Raw genomic sequence first — 17,419 nt, forward strand, 5'->3', positions numbered from 1 at the left:
CCAGAAACATGAAATTTATCGCTTTTAACACCCCGACCAGTCTCTATGAGTTTACCAAAGTTCCATGTGTATTAAATTTGGGCTCCCAAATAATGCAACATTTAGTGGATTCCTTGTTTTCAGACATAAAATTTCAACTTATTTCCTGTGTTGACAACTTTTCTCATCTCATATCTGTCACCTTAATGAAGTAATCACCCAACCGAATTCTGCAAACCTAACAATCATCTTCTCTAAGATTTGTTTTTGAGGATGAACATCTGTACAATTTTCAGCCCACATCCTTGCAGCTGATGGGATTTGAGTGGATCCTGAACAGACATCCACCATCAATCACATCCCCATTTTCCCAAATTATTAAAAAACTTCATTTCTTGGCAAAATTGGGTTCTACAATAAATTCATTCCCAATTATTCCAAAACTGCTGAGCCTCTTGACCATCTGAAACAGATAAAGATAATATTCCAGTGGACCAACTCTCAGGAAAAGCATTCCGCCAACTAAAATCTTTTTTAGTGCAAGCACCCATTCTCCAGTTACCTGACTTTACTCTCCCCTTCGGAGTATTCACAGACACCTTCAATATTGCTGTTAGAAGAGTCCTAAATCAAATCCAAACTCGATCAGCACTCCCCATAGCCTACTTCAGCACGCTCCCTAACCGAATGAGCAAAATTACTCTACTTATAAGTGTGAAGCCTTGGCTCTTATTCCAATGATTGAGCATTGCTCCAACAACCTTGAGCATAAGCCATTCTTTGTAAAGACTGAAAACCGGGCTCTATCTTGGTTGCTTAATAATGCTCCTAAGATCAGGCACAATGACCACTGGCTCTTACGATAATCCAGGTTTAAGTTTGCCTTGAGTTCCGTCTCTGGCCTGTGGAAGATGCCCATTGATGCAATCCTCTTGGACCAAAACTCTGCTGATTCCACCATGGATGGTAATTCCACTTCTTCTTCTGACTCACTTAAATATGTATCCGACATTAACATTGTTTTCATCTTTAATTGACTTTCCATTATCCTGCAAATCTTGTCAGTCACATCAACAAACTGATCCATATTACAAAGAATTTACCCAGGCCATCTCAAATCCTAGTTATCGTGGAACATTTAGGATATCCAAAGGACTTGTGATATTTAAACTGACTCCCAAGTCCATCCCTAGAGTCGTAGTCCCTGTCACCGTATGCCTATGATCATCATGTGTTTTCACAGCTCTTATATTGGAGGACACTTTGGGATGGTTAAAACCCACTTATGCACTGCCTCACATGTTTTTCTGGCCCCAAATGAGAAAAAAATTCATCCACGAATATGTGAAGCCTTGTGTTTCATGTCAAAAAGCAAAACATTTAAACACATTTCCTTCTGGTCTGTAGGCCTATGCCGCATCACTTCCAACCTACCCCATTGCCTTGCAATGACGGAAATTGTCTGCGAGTTCCCATAAATGCAATGACGGAAATTTCCGTCCACCCTCTTTATTGCTTTGTTGAGGTTTCCAAGGATACATATCAATATTTCTCTGCAATTCCAACATGTCTACGAGATGTTGGTAATGGTATTTCAGCTATCTTTGCTCTTCAGCTACGTATTTCACCACCAAAGAGTCTAAATATGATCGAGTAAATTGCCGCGTGAAGCTTTAGTGAAGGTAAAGTTAACGTCATGACCAAGTCGGATGAAGCTCCAATATTACGCTTTTTGGGGGAAAGCGATGTCAGTGACAGTTCTTCCGATGAAAGTGATACTGAATTACCTTCGAGTGACGTCAGCATTAGTAATTCCGAAGAATTAGATGACATTATTGAAGAAAATGAAGACGGGGACGCAGGTGGGCATGTGTATAACCTAGAAGACAAAGTGTACACAAACAGACAATGTACCAAATAATATGTGGTGTAATCTTCTTTCTACCACAGAGTTCAGTTCTCCAAGCCCCATAGTTTTTCTTCTGCTGAAAGAAGGTATTGATGCGGTTTGTCAGTCTTGTATTTATTCTTATTATTATTTCCTTATGTCTGACTAATGACCGCAATTAAACTTATTTAGCTGATGTCGTTGCCTTTTCCTTCTCCCAAAATCTCTTCATGTGGCTTTTCTTGCGAGATCTGCTTTGACTGCAGAGGAAAAAATCCCAAGGGAAAGAACAGGGGTGAATCCCGCTATGAATGTGATAAGTGTAAGGTGGCACTGCATGTATATGAGTGTTTTAAGATCTACCACACTGTGTTGAACTATTGTTAAAATGTGAACTGTGTTTCAGTGTAACTTGCTGTAGCAAAAGTGTTCTCTTTTAAGCCAGATTAAATCGCAATCAATGTACATTTATTTTCAAGAAAAATTGCAGTTCAGTGGGCTACCTGAAATTTATTATGTGGACAGTGTAAGACAAATTACCAAATCCATTAAGCGGAAATCCTATATTTTTTCTCTTCTTGATAGTTCTTCTAAGTTTCTTATTCCACATTCACTATGGAAAATTTCTTCTTCCCTCAATATCAACTTATTACAGGAACAAATCTGTTCTATTATTGAGATTCCCAAACAACTAAACTCTGATAATGCATCTATAATTACTGCTAACGCCTCCACAACATGTGCTGCTCATTAGAAATCAGCAAGATTTTCACCTCTCCCTATCATCCCCAAAGCAATGTTGTGGAGCGTTATCATCGCAACCTTAAAACAGTCCCATTTATTTTTCATGCTGATCAACGGACACTATGGTATTCGGAACTTTTCTCCTTAACTTTAGCATTCAAATATAGCATGAGTGATGCCACTGGCCATACTCACACCTAATTCTTTTGGGTAGAGATCTACAAACTCCTTTTTCTAACATTTTGGACCTTCCTGCTTTTTTATCATGCTTGCCACATAACAATTCTGAACAATCTTGGAAACATGCTCTCCAAAATTTGCATAAAGCTCAACAGGCTTAACGGGCAGTGCACAACCAAAAACATCAAGGTGGAGTGTCCTATTATGTCTGGGAACTAGTTTCTACTTAGAACTCGGCAATTAATTTTCTGCACAAGATACGAGAGAGAAAGGAGAAAAATGACCATGAAGATACTTAAAATATACCGTATTTCCTGGTGTATTAGACCCCTCTGGCTTTCCGAAACAAAGAAAATGAAAGAAATAATGCTTGCATGTAAAACCCCCCAAAAGTAATTTGTCTGAGATGAACAACAATTCTGCTTCGAAGCAGGTACAAGCCATACTGCAGCTCCGATGACATTACACAAATTTGTGAATAGCTATGTTCGTCTGACCTCGCGCAATGAACACACGCATCAAAGTTATGTGGTGTGTCTGTGTTTTGTAGTTAATAGCATATTGCAGCTCCAATGACGTTCAAATACGTGAACAGCTTCGTATGTCCGATCTGTGCATTGCAAGCATGAATTATTCATGCAATATGTCTGTGCTTTGTAGTTAAGAATGTCCGCCAGCGCAATGGTTAGCACAATTAGCTGCCGTTCTTGGGGGCACTGAGTTTGATTCCCGGTACTGCCAGAGATTTAAGAACGACAGGAAGGTAACATCTGGTATGGGTCCCAGCTCAGGGTTACGAGTGAAGACCTCAACGGCATCTACGGCGGAGAAGGTGGACTTTGGTACGATGGAGATGCTGGAAGGGGCAAACCCGTAGCGTCTGTACTCCAGAGGAGCGGCTACGAAAGGCGTCTGTTTCCATGTTAGGGGCGGCCTAATTTTGAACCTGGCAGTAGGTATAAAATGCCTTTGGGTATGGACAAAGCCGATATGGTGCCTCGGAAAAGGTTAGGGCGTCCCCTGCTAAAGCGATGCGCAGCTCTTCAGGTGCTGGGGGAACTGTGAGAAATGGGCAACCAGCACCAAACTTTATCAGGATTGCAACAGCAAATGTCCTGACACTGACAGGAAAAACCGAGGAACTTTTGACTTTATGAAAGAAAAAGATATAGCCATACTTGGACTGTGTGAGACCAAGAAGAGGGCCACGGGAGAGATTGCTCTGAAAGAAGGATACAGGCTGTATTACAGCGGAGGATCTGCAGCAAAAAATGGAGTGGCCATCATACTTAGATAAGAAATCCAAGAACATGTGGAATATACAAAATCCGTCACCGATAGGATGATGGTGATGAGTAGAGATGGGAATTTGCCTATTTGCCTATTTTATTTCTGTGTTCAGAAACGTAGGCTTTTGAGATATAAATCTGTTTTAGGGTCTTCTTAGCTAGTTTTCGTTGGTTTTATTGTGCCTATAAATGCCTATTTCAGGGGTTTGTGCCTATTTGGAGTATAATTGCCTATTTTTTGCCTTTTGACTCTATTTTTAAAAAGCCGACAGATCGACAAAATTATATTCTTTTCTCAATATCTGTTTACCGCACAAAAAAAATGGGAATTATCAGAAGTCACCAGAAATAGGTCTAGGGAAATTTCCATCAGGAGATACAAGGAGCAATTTGACCTCGAAGCCTTCAACCCCTTCAACCTCCTAAGACATATGCGAGAACCAGTCAACGTCGAACTACAGTATGTTGCACAACCCATATGCCCCGTACCTTCCTTTCGATGCGAACTGTTGTACACGTACGCTTTACGTTCAGAACGTGTTGTGATTCATTGTGAACTGGAAGAAGAAGAAGAAGAAGAAGACGTGTGTTTGCGACAATGCCCAAAGAAAAATCGTCGAAGTCCTACTGGCTGAAGCAGTGGATCACAGGGGATCCCATTTTCACTACTGATGGAAGGGTAGCCTGTCAAGCTTACTGTAAGGAGGTAAGTTCGTTTCTTCCTTTTATCTTTTTTGTGATCGAGAACTATGATCGCATTTCATTGTAGCATATATAGGCCTATTAATTTATGTATTGTGGCAATTTGTTTTGTTGCAATGCTGAATTAGTCGTGAACTTTCAATAATTATATTGCTAAAATGCAAATAATCATTAAATTACTGAACGGAGAATTAGAACGCCGATGGTCTCTTGTCACAGAATGGATGAAAAATTAAATCGATATTTTTAACTGTGAATCATTTCCTGTGAAAATAGAGATTTAAAACTGAAATGCAATTTTTAAAACTCTCTTTAAAACTCGGGAATTCTATTACACTTCCGCTAAGCCTTCGCAAAACACAGGTTGCAGATCCAATGTAGCCCGGCTAGGACGATGCCACAGCGTGTTTTACAAGGTTGCTAAGACTACCTTAACAAGAACAGGCCGGCGGAAAGATCGTCGGTCTGGATTGGTGAGGTCCGGTTAGTAACCGTTGCGCTTGGAGGCGGGGGGGAAGCAAAGAGTCTGAGGGGCGTAATCTCCCAGGTTAACAAGCCTCTAACATCCCCTCCAGAGTCTTGCTAAATTGTGACAAGAATAAGGGTTTTTTGTAATGGCTTTACGTCACACTGATACAGAGAGGTCTTATGGCGACGATGGGATAGGAAAGAGCTAGGAGTGGGAAGTGGTGGTGGTGGTGATTATTGTTTTAAGAGGAAGTACAACTAGGCAACCATCCTCTATATAACACTAATCAGGGTGAAAAAATGGAAGGGGTCCGACACTTCGAAAAATGAAGATATCGGCCAAAGGAAGACAAGGGCCCCGAAAGGCGTGAAAACGAAAGACTCCCTAGCCCTCGCAAACCTAATAGCGTCGGGGTCGGAAAAGAACAAGAGTTGACCAAGGGAGGTCGGACAGGATAGATTAAAGTGAGGAGCCTGGCACAAGTAAGTGGAAGCAATGCCAGGACTCAGCTAAAGGCCCCGTGGTCGCCAACCCACGCTCCAAAGTTCAGAGCCCCTGAGGCCCCTTTTAGTCGCCTCTTACGACAGGCAGGAGATACCGTGGGTGTTATTCTACTGCCCCCACCCACAGGTGGGGAAGTGGGAAGGAAGCAGACGTGGCCTTAATTAAGGTACAGCCCCAACATTTGCCTGGTGTGAAAATGGGAAACCACGGAAAACAATCTTCAAGTCTGCCGACAGTGGGATTCGAACCCACTATCTCCCAGATGCAAGCTCACAGCTGCGCGCCCCTAACCGCACGGCCAACTCCCCCGGTAAAATAAGGTTATGGGCGCATGTCACGACAGTTTCAAATTACGTGGTTTTTAATCTTCAACCAGTGCGGCGGCCTTATGGGCACACATTATGCAGGATCTATTGCAGGCAACAGCTGACCCGGCTGAACAAAGCCGGCGAATAGAAACAAATAAAATGTTCACAAATCTGAGATTTATAGTGCCACCGTTTTCATACTTCGGTATCGTTTCACGTCTTTATTATATTTTTCACCCGGTGAACTCGACACGATACTGCCAAATTATAACTGAAAGTCCTTGAGGACATATTTTCATGTAAACTATTAATTCCCTTGTTTCTACGTTAAAATTTTGTACTTCCAGAAACATCATCTCCAATAGTCTTCTTTTTTATGAAACATATGCATGATATATACTAAGCATTATTACCAAATAGTCCAACTCTAGAAATTTAAGATATAGGGATAATGTAATTTATGTCAATTCTATTACTTTTCAGATCAAATGTGAGAAAAATACCACATAGATCAACTTAGAAATACTGCGATGCATCTGGTACTAGTACAGAAATCTGTATCAACGCAGCCTTTCTATCAGTCCACTTTAGGCAAGGACCAACAACCATTTTCTTCAGACCTATGCACTGCAATGTTGGGAACTAATACGCCCCTGCATAAACCGGAGCATCTTCAGATTTCAACAAGCTGCCGGGAGCAATCACTAAGTTGGAGAAGAGTGGCATGCCCCTGGTGGAGTCATTTAGGATTGTGGAAGAAGTCAAGGGAAGTTTGGACCGAACCTCCGGGAAGGCAGCCGCTGTCAGCGAAATAAAACCAGATGAAGTTTTTCTCTCAGTACAAAAACATTATGGATGAGAGGAAAACAAGTTTGTTACCGAGAAAGATTGAAACGTTGCTTGTAAATTCCAATTATAGTAATTGAGTGTGTTATTAAATTATAAGAAATTTTTTCATGCCTATTTTATTGCCTATTTTTCACGTTAGTGCCTATTTAAATGCCTATTTTGGCTGATATAAGAGCCTATATGCCTGCCTATTTTAACTGTTTTTAGTGCCTATAATTCTCGTCTCTAGTGATGAGACTCCACTTTGAAAATGGTGTGAAAGATCTATTTCAGTTGTATGACCCAAAAATGGGTTGCATAGATGAATATCTGGAGGACGTTTTAGAGGAAGTGGAGAGACAGACAGAAGATAAGGAAGTGATATTGATGGGAGATCTAAATGCACAAGTGGGAATGGAAAGACAAGGAAAAGATGATGTTGTAGGGCCCTTTGGATATGGAGAGGTAAACCCAGAAGGCGAGGTTTTGGTGGATTTTTGCATGAGGAACCAAATGATAGTTGGAAACACCTGGTTTAGGAAGAAGAACAGTCACAAGATTACAAGGTATGGTTGGGGAGACAGAAGAACAAAGACCATGATTGATTATATAATCATAGAGAAAGAACACCGGAAGAAGCCTTTGGTGGAGATCATAGAGTTGTGGTAGGAAAATTGAAAGTGGGAAATATTGAAAAACCTGCATTAAGAAGAGAGAAAAGAATTTAAGTATGGAAGTTGAAGGAGAAAACCACACAAGAAGAATTTCAAAGGGAAATAATACCCTTGGTACCCAGGATGGAGGTGGGGAGTGTTGAAGATGAATGGAAAAGATTTAAGGAAGCACTGGTTGGATGTGCAGAAAAAGTATGTGGTAGAACATCAGGAAATGTGAAGGTCAAAAAGACACACTGGTGGAATGATAGGGTAAAGATTAAAGTGAAGGAAAAGAAAATGGCATGGAAAGCATGGAAAACATCGAAGACTGAAGAAAGTACGAGAAAATATGTGGAGGCAAAGAATTTGACCAAGAAAGTAGTGGAGGAAGAAAAGAGGAAGAGCTGGGCCTTATTCACACAGAAATTGAGAGATGATATTCAGAGCAGCAAGAAATTACTGTATGGTATCTTAAGAAACAAAAAGAGAGATCAAGTGATCACCAGATTTGTGAAGGATGAAGACGGCATAATATTAACAAAGCCAGAAGAAATAAGGAATAGATGGAGAGTAATTTCAGAAGTTGCTGAACGTAAGAGCTGATGACAATCATTCAATGGACGACCAGGAAAGGCAATTAGTTGATGAAGAAATGGATAAAGAAATTACAATGAATGAAATTGAAATGGGAGTAAGAAAGATGAAGAATGGAAAAACTTCTGGAATAGATGAAATTTCAGTGGAGATGATAAAGGCAGCTGGAGCTGTAGGCCTGCAGTGGACAAATCGAGTTCTCAGGATTATCTGGAAGAATAAGGATGTCCCTGATGATTGACAAAAAGGAGTAATCATCCCAATTTTCAAGAAAGGTGATAAAGTTTTGAAGAACTACAGGGGAATTACTATAATATCCCATGTTGCTAAGATAATTGAGAGGATACTGGCAAGTAGGATAAGGTCGAGGGTTGAGAATCAGATACTGGAAAATCAGTTTGGTTTCAGAAGTGGAAGGTCAACAATGGAGCCCATTTTCATTATGAGACAGCTAATGGAAAAGCAATGGGAGTGCGGGAATGATATGGTGATGACATTCATCGACATTGAAAAGGCATATGACAGTGTCCCCAGGACTAAAGTGTGGGACAGTCTGGTGCAAAAAGAAATTGGACAGGGATTAATAAAAATGATCATGGCAATGTACAAGGAATGTTGTAGTTGCATGCAAACACAAGTTGGCAGGACCTGTTTACTGGGCACACTGCCCTGCCATTTTTACAGACTGTCCGGCTAACATAACCTAGATATGTGCTATTTACATATTATAATTTTACCTTCCACAGCTCAGTACTCGCTACATTCAGCTGCACGCGGAACGACTGTCTTTCACTTACATGCTTGGGAAGGATATTGTCAAGCGACTGGTTCTTGCTGTATGGATCAAATAACTAGCGTTGAACCTGTGTTTTGCTACGGAATTCTCAGAAAGGCTGTCCTTATAGTTTTTCCAACTGAAGTCAACATAGGTCATTACAATGATGTCAGTACGAATGTCATGATTAAAAGTAATGCTGTCATATGAAATATTCGCTAAAATGAAAAACAGCACATTTTCTCACTTTTATAGAAAAGTTCCACAGTGTCGATCTAATACTTCAAAGTTCCACAGCTAGAATAACCAGGTCGCAGACAGCCGCGAACACTCCTAAGTCATTATTCCATTTAAGATGATGCTTGTTGTTTAAAGGGATCTAACATCTAGGTCATCGGCCCCTAGTGGTACAAAATGAGACTAAATGTAATGACAATTTAAAAGTCCAAAATCATCCACTGACCAGAATTCAAAACATTGTTCCTCATATATTGGCTACTAATCATACTCAAGGCAGATCCATGGTGTCGCCCATAAGAGTGGTACTAATCACAGGTACTGTAAAACTCACCCTGATACACACCGTCGCTACTAATCACAAATCTATTGTGTACCTAACGTAGTGGTACTACGCGCAAGTAAAAGCGACCCAGTGTGGTGGTACTAATTATACGTAGGCTCATGGTTCTAATTCAAACATCCCTAGGTCGCCCCTTTTAGTTGCCTCTTATGACAGACAGGGGACACCATGGGTGTATTCTTCGCCTGCGTCCTCCACCCACATAGGGGTGTGTTTGGTACACAAGAGCTATTTTATTTTGCTAAAGTCCGCCGGCAAACCGGTTAGGACGCCCCTATCCACCACCTGGAACGTGCCACATAGTAGTATTACTTCTCCCCCCTGCTACACTAACATAGTAGGTTCGTGGTTATTCCATTTAAGTGTGCACATTGCTCATTGCAATCACTGCCTTAGAGTAGGGATTGTATAGCTGGAATACTATGATGATCCAGTGTATTACATACCAGTAGTATCAGAAAATTTACGAACCAGAGGAATGGCATACTAGATAAGAGAAAGATCCACCTCCCCAGCTATTTTAAGCCCATGTTCAGGCAGGGTGTTATACTAGGTACGCAATAGTAATCCCATCTATCTGAGATAAATGGCAGAAGAATACACAGGGAACATCACAACAAACAATGGTCAATGTAATGTTATTGTTGATCAATTTTATGAGCTGCCTATATTGCAGGCCGTCACATTTAGTTTGATGCTTGTCGTTTAAAGGGGCCTAACATCTAAGGCCATCTGCCCCTCACATTTAGTTTTCTTCCGACTCTGTGATATTAGAGCACCTAATGTAAAGTGACTTGTCCTTTCTTTTATGACTCCCTCTTGTGTTATTCAAGCGATCGTTCCTTCATGACTTTTTTCTGATTCTTATAAGCATCTTCACAATATTATTATAGTCGGTACTGTAAAAATGAATAAGATATAAATAATCAGAAATTGTACTCTCTATAACTTTTGTTATGACCAATTAGATTTTAAATTTTAAATTAAATTTTGACACCTTCCCCTAAACTACCATTTCGAACAAGGTGAATAAAATTATTTATAGCATAGACTGTAGTTCCTTATTCCGCGACTTTATATACCGATTTTCATTATATTCTCTTCAGCCGTTTTTCATGATGCGCGTACAGACAGACATTACGGAAAATGAAAATGTGAATTTCACCTTGTTACTGTGGTCACGACCTGTACAGAAATATCATTCATTATAAATTCTGAGCAATGTACACTCTTATTTTATTTATATTGAGATAAATTAAAATTAGTCAGAACTGTCTCCAAATGGCTCCTAAAATCTCTAGAGAAGTCACTAGTCATTATCATTGAAATTGTATCACTAAATTACTTTTTTTTAAACCACATCTAGCGACTATTCTCTAGAATCGACTAGAATGATGTGTTTATTTAAAGTTAAAAATTACATTGTTCCGTATTGAAGAATATCACAATTAAAATTGAAATATTTGATAAGGAGATTCCACCTATTCAATACCAAAGAATAAGAAATGTAGTGAATTACATTCTCATTTAATAATAATTAGAAATGGTACAGGTTTCGACCCTAATCCAGGTCATCAGCCGATTAGGGTTAAAACCGGTACCATTTTGGTACCATTTTTAATTATTATTAAATGAGAATGTAATTCACTACATTTCTTATTCTTTGGTATTGAATAGGTGGAATCTTCTTATCAATTATTTCAATTTTAATTTAGAATGATGTGAACGAACACGAACATAGCACGCGAGAACAAGAGACTGACGATCGATATATGCGTCGCAATATACAGGTTTCAATAAACATCACACATTTGCACACATTTCTCGCATTAATAAACGTAGATATTTCATTTGAAAGCGGCCAAAGAGCGAAGGACTACCGGCCACTCGCATAAAAAAAGCTCAAATGGCGGGATTTGAAAACAAGTGTTTGAAGTTCACAAAGAAAAAAGCTAAAATCAAGAGAAATAGAATAATCGGGAGGCGGGAAAAACTGTCGAAAATCGGGAGTCTCCCGCTTAAATCGGGAAAGTTGGCAGGTATGCGCAGCGTATGAATTTGACACATACGTCAGTTATTTCGTCTGACATTAACCTACTAACACACACAAGTTGAGTCCGCCAAACACTAGCGTGTGTGTTGTATCGTTCAGTGATGATGTCTACGTTTGTGCCTGAAAAAGAACATTTGCGGCACGCATTGCTTTTGTTATTTAATCAAAAGAAAAAGGCTGTGGAAAGTCATCATCTGATGGTAGAAACATATGGTGAAAACGCTCCATTGATTAGAACATGTGAGACGTTTCGACAATTTAAACGTGGTGATTTCAATGTGAAAGACTTTACTTTGTGTCCGGTGGGACCAGAGCGGTATTGTGTATTATGAAATGTTGAAGCCCGGCAAAATCGTTAACGCACAACGCTATCGCCAACAAATGATTAATTTAAATCGCGCATTGATCAAAAGACGACCGCAATGGGCCAGAAGACGTGGCAAAAAGATTTTGTTACACGACAATGCGCCGTCTCACACAGCAAAACCAGTGACAGACACCTTGAAATCGCTCGGACAGACATTCTTACGCATCTGCCGTACCCCCCCCCCGACATAGCACCATCTGACTATCAACTCTTCGCATCAATGGGATACGCGCTCGCAGACAGCACGCAATTTCGAGGAAGTTGGAAAATGGTTTGCCGCAAAAGACAAGCATTTTTTTTTTTGGCATAGTATTCATAACTTACCAAAAAGACGGGCGAAGTGTGTAGAACCCGATGGCCAATATTTTGAACAAACAAAAACTGAATTTCACTTGAAAATTACCTGTTTTCTTTACCACAAAAAAATGGCAAAAACTTATGCATACACCTTGTATTTACCTGTCTAATATTACTGTTAATGAACTGAGGGGAATAAATTGAAATTTTATCATATTCATTTTTTACGTTGTATTCCCCGCCCGGTTACTCATTCCTGCCACCCAACTGACAAAAATTTCTGGGGAGAACACTGAACACATTGACATACTATTTTTAATGTACTGAGCATACGCATGTATACCATTTTTCCACTCATAAGATACAGTTTTACACTACTAAGATTTATAAATGTAATCCACAACATACTGAATTTTAATCATACCATTGTTTGATGTGATTAGGTGTAGCACCCAGAAGAACAATCTGGAAGCTTTTAATGGTGTGAAACACCCTAAAACACTTTGGGAAATTAAAAGCTACCAAATACTTTTCACACTCATATCTCATTGCAATTTTCTTGCTGGTATTGCTTTCAACACAGAGAGGGGTTATAAATCTTGTGAAATGTGCCCAGTGAATTCATACAGGGTGAGTTGGGAATTTTTTCTGTGAATAAGTGATCAGCAAAACAGTTTCTTTCAGTAGCTAACTCATCCCATAACGAGTTGTGAACCACATGTTGAGAAATGTCTAGAGGGGAGGGATCTGGAGGGAGGGTCGTGTTTGTAATGGATTTTATTCCAGAATTTCATATAAAACCATATCTGGAAGGTTTATCACCCGTATCACTCCATTCCCAGCCATCTTCCTTTGTTTTTAAGTAGGCAGGATGGACTTAATTATCACTGTCACCTTCAAACGCGCCATCACTCTCATGTGAAATTTTTTTGTTATGCTGCTGTAACTTTCATTGCTAGTAAATAAAATTGTACAATTTTCTAAAACTACATCACTGCCGAATTCACTCTGACTATCCCATAATATACAGTAAGTTTGATTTTATTCCTTGTAATACAATGTTTACTAGGTTGGGCATTTCTGCTGATTATCAAGCAGGTAATCACTTGAACTACCTGCAGAAAGCTTACCTTTCAGTAGACCTGTGTATGAATGGTCACTGAACGCGCAGCCAACTGGCAGGCGCACAGTGCATAATTTCAGGAATCTACCCGGGTAAAAATCGTATCTCGGAAACTAATGGACCGATTTACATAAAACTTAGTATATAACTGCTATTATTGAAGGTAATTAAGTGTGCGGTCAATCAAGTACAAATAACAAATTGCTATGCCAGGAATAGAATTAGTAATCTTTGTCATTTTAATCATTTTTCGTTATAGCTTTAAGAAATTAAATAGATGTTAAATAGTGGGACATGCTGTTAAGAATGTTTAAAAACAGATACAGGAATACATGTACTTGCCAAACAATTTATCCATTAGATGCAGTTACATCAGAAGCGCTATCGTCACTGTCATTATCTCCTTCGACAGAAGCAGATACAGGAGGCTCAGACAGTAAGTTGAGCACTTCTTGTGAAAGCGGAATCCACTTCCTCTTCCTTGATTTTCCTAAGCTGGTAATATAAGGGTCCGATGATATAAGCAGCCTATGGAAAATGTCAGTGTTTGTGTCTTTCTAGAAGGTTTCCTATTTTCCTGGTCTCCTAGGCTCCCTCGTAGAGTTGTCCAATAGGTATAATACAGTACCTAATGACCTCCTCTCCTTGAACCAGGAGTTTGTGCAAAGTTGCAGGAATGTAGTACGATTTGTATTTTTGTAAGTACAATTGTATAGTTTCCTTTGCGTAAATGCCAAACGTCACTTTATCAATGGCATACCCACACGAAAGAGTTTCTACGATGGCATGTAGATGGTTTATTAAATTTATATCTACTCCAGTAATATCCGCAGAAGTGGAAGCCTCTCTGAAGAATCTTCTAGCGGTTTCCATCATTGGTATTGCCAGCACGTTGCTTCGGATATCAAACAATAGACGCGTTTTCTCCCTGAACCTCTGTAGTGAAGTCATCTACAGTATTTATTTATTGCGTGTGTATTTTAGGCTTTAAATCAGTGCGTAACTGTACTGTGTTGAGTGATGCGATAAGCCTACAGGTGTGATTTATTTCTTTGACATAAATACTGTGATCTTTTTTAGTCATCTGCAGTATTTATTTATTGTGTCTGTTTTCTAGCTCTTATTGTCTGGATAAACTTATTAAATGCAATTAAATACATCCCCAACCCCTCGAGCCCATAAAATTATTTGTCTATTTTCTCTCGCAATTTGCCTTATATTTCAGTGCTGAGGTTTCTTATGTGCCGTAGTTTACCTCTTATTCTGTACAAACCAAATGCGGCCCCTGTAAACCCCACGTCCCCTTCAGTTCATAAAAGTAATTTGTAGCTTAGTTTCTTCAGCCTCTGGTCTTGAACTAACATACTGAATTTTACAAATTTATGTGCCACCGTATTCCCGTGATGGCGTTGAATGGAGCCGTTCGATATAGCAGCCCTGTTGTCATAAGAACAATACTGTGTTCTTAACATGGAATGAGCTATAGTACTGGCAGGCTCATCCTGACGTTGTTATGCACATCCTTCTGCAAGGCTCATTCTCTGCTCGAACCAACTTGTATTGTACTTCAGCAATTTGTCCCTTTTTCTACTATATTTTGTCCAGCGTGATAGAATTTTAGCACACAAACTACTGACGGATTTCCTTATTGACTTGGATATATCCTCGGAACAATCCTCAAAGCCTAAATGTTCAATTACAACATTCGCAATATCATCGCTTCGCTTATATTCCCTGCTGTTCCTTAACAGCTTGAAAACCGATCTCCGAGTTACAGAGTACATGGCTTCTGAAAAAATTAATTACTCTCATGGTGGCGCTTGGTCGCAGCAAAAAGTCAGTTTTTTATTCATTAAAGTATAGATAACTCATCCAAAAACTTTCATTGCGGAAATCAAAGGCAATCTATTTTGAAAGTCAGCTCAAATTTGTACAATTAGATAGCGCTTGACACCGTGTACCTGAATTTTTAAGTGCATGTTCCGGACAACAATATAGTAATTTTCAGAAAATGCTACATACTATATAAAATACATACCTTCATCTAATATAATAACATTGTAAGCTAAAGAAATATTTAGTTCTGACGTCTTTACTGAGCCCTCACATAATAATAACTGCGCGCTCGCCTCGCCAGAATATGATGCCCTAACGGAGGAGAGCCACTTTAGGCCTTCGGTGAGATTAGACGATCAGACAGCGCGACTTTTCAATACTTAATTATTGTACCCAAGAGTCTTATAAACATGACTCACAGAAAATGCGCACAAAAGACGAGGGTTGAAAATATTTTTTTTGGCCGGCTTGATGCTAGAAATTACCCACTGTGAGGCGGTAAGGTATGCCAATGTGTTAAACTATATGACTAAAATAGAAACCACAATACCTATACAACAGTGAAGGACTGTTATCTGAAACTTAACATACCTTTCTACGTATTTTATTACTTACAAATTTATTTCCATCGGTGAAGTAGCAGCCAACCCCATAGCTGCTGCAGTGCAGGAGGGGTCCTGGGCTGTTGAAACTCTAGTCTGCTTCAACCCTGAAAGATATATAACATGGATAAGAACATTCTATCATTTTTTAAATAATGTTTTAGTGACAATGAAACTATGACTCACTGTAAGCTGACAACCAGCTCTATTAATAATAATAATAATAATAATAATAATAATAATAACAACAACAACAACAACAAATCCATGGCGCTACAACCCCAAAGGGCCTTGGTCTACCAAGCGACCGCTGCTCAGCCCGAAGGCCTGCAGATTATGAGGTGCTGTGTGGTCAGCACGACAAATCCTCACAGCCGTTATTCTTGGCACTCTAAACCAGGGTAATAATAATAATAATAATAATAATAATAATAATAATAATAATAATAATAATAATAATAATAATAATAATAATAATAATAATAATAATGTTATTGGTTTTACGTTCCACTATTTCTACAGTTTTCAGAGATGAACTCTTGGAATTTTGACCTGCAGTTCTTTTACATGCCAGTAAATCTACTGATATGAGACTGACGTATTTGAACCCCTTCAAATACCACCAGATCAAACCTGCTAACTTGCGCATAGAAGCCAGCACTCTACTGTCTTGAGCTACCCAGCCTGGCACAAGCTCAGAGTGCAGATGAAATTAGATAAGCTACTGAAATGTGCATCAATCTACATTTCATAAAAAAATGTTTGCATGGGTACACATATGGATCTTTTATTCTATACAAAAGACGAGAGTAAGGAACTAGCTGGGAACCAGCTTTCTAAGGCTAGTTTTCTTTAGTTATGGACTTCTGAGACTTTAGAAAGATTGAATTTTCAGAAAATTTAATACAGAATAAGATAAAAACGAATCCAGAAAAAACTGGTTTCACTAACTTGAACATGAATGACCATGACAGATATGACTATTTACCCGACCTTAATATTATTTGTCTATTCAACTACTTTCTACTATTTAGATTTAAGAGCAAACTTAAATTACATGCAGAATATGGATTCAATTGCTTCAGCTGAAACTAGTGCTGCACCGCCTAGATCAAAGGACTGTTAAACTATGCTGTAAAACACACTTATAAAAATCAACATTGCTGAGACAGTTTCTTAAAACATAACAAAAAGAAATCTGTCAAAAATTAAAACTAGCTAGTTGCTTTACGTCGCACCGACACAGATAGGTCTTATGACGATGATAGGATAGGAAAGGCCTAGGAGTTGGAAGGAAGCGGCAGTGGCCTTAATTAAGGTACAGCCCCAGCATTTGCCTGGTGTGAAAATGGGAAACCATGGAAAATCATCTTCAGGGCTGCCGATCGGGGGGCTCGAACCCACGATCTCCCGGATGCAAGCTCACAGCCGCGCGCCTCTACGCGCACGGCCAACTCGCCCGGTTAAAAAAGAAAGATATATTTGTGATTTCTTGTCTGCTAAAAGTGAAACTGCATTTTTTCTGAAGATTTTTGTAATACAAATTAATCTATTTTTTCTGCAATCACTATGGTGAGACAAATAAATGTAATTCAATGTTTGCAACCAAAGAAAGAAAAAATAAATTAAGTTTTGAATGTTACTA

The 17,419-nt window shown here is 39.2% G+C and overlaps 1 protein-coding gene across 1 annotated transcript in view; it reads right to left on the reverse strand.

Annotated features, from left to right (window-relative positions):
- LOC136857080 (uncharacterized) overlaps positions 1-17,419 on the reverse strand; it is a 72,982-nt gene that overhangs the window by 29,104 nt on the left and 26,459 nt on the right. The window contains exon 2 of the mRNA XM_068228191.1: positions 15,788-15,881. Coding sequence (XP_068084292.1) covers positions 15,788-15,881 — 94 coding nt within the window. The remainder of the gene's footprint in view (positions 1-15,787; positions 15,882-17,419) is intronic.

This window comes from Anabrus simplex, chromosome 1, assembly GCF_040414725.1.
Source record: "Anabrus simplex isolate iqAnaSimp1 chromosome 1, ASM4041472v1, whole genome shotgun sequence".
NCBI lineage: Eukaryota > Metazoa > Arthropoda > Insecta > Orthoptera > Tettigoniidae > Anabrus > Anabrus simplex.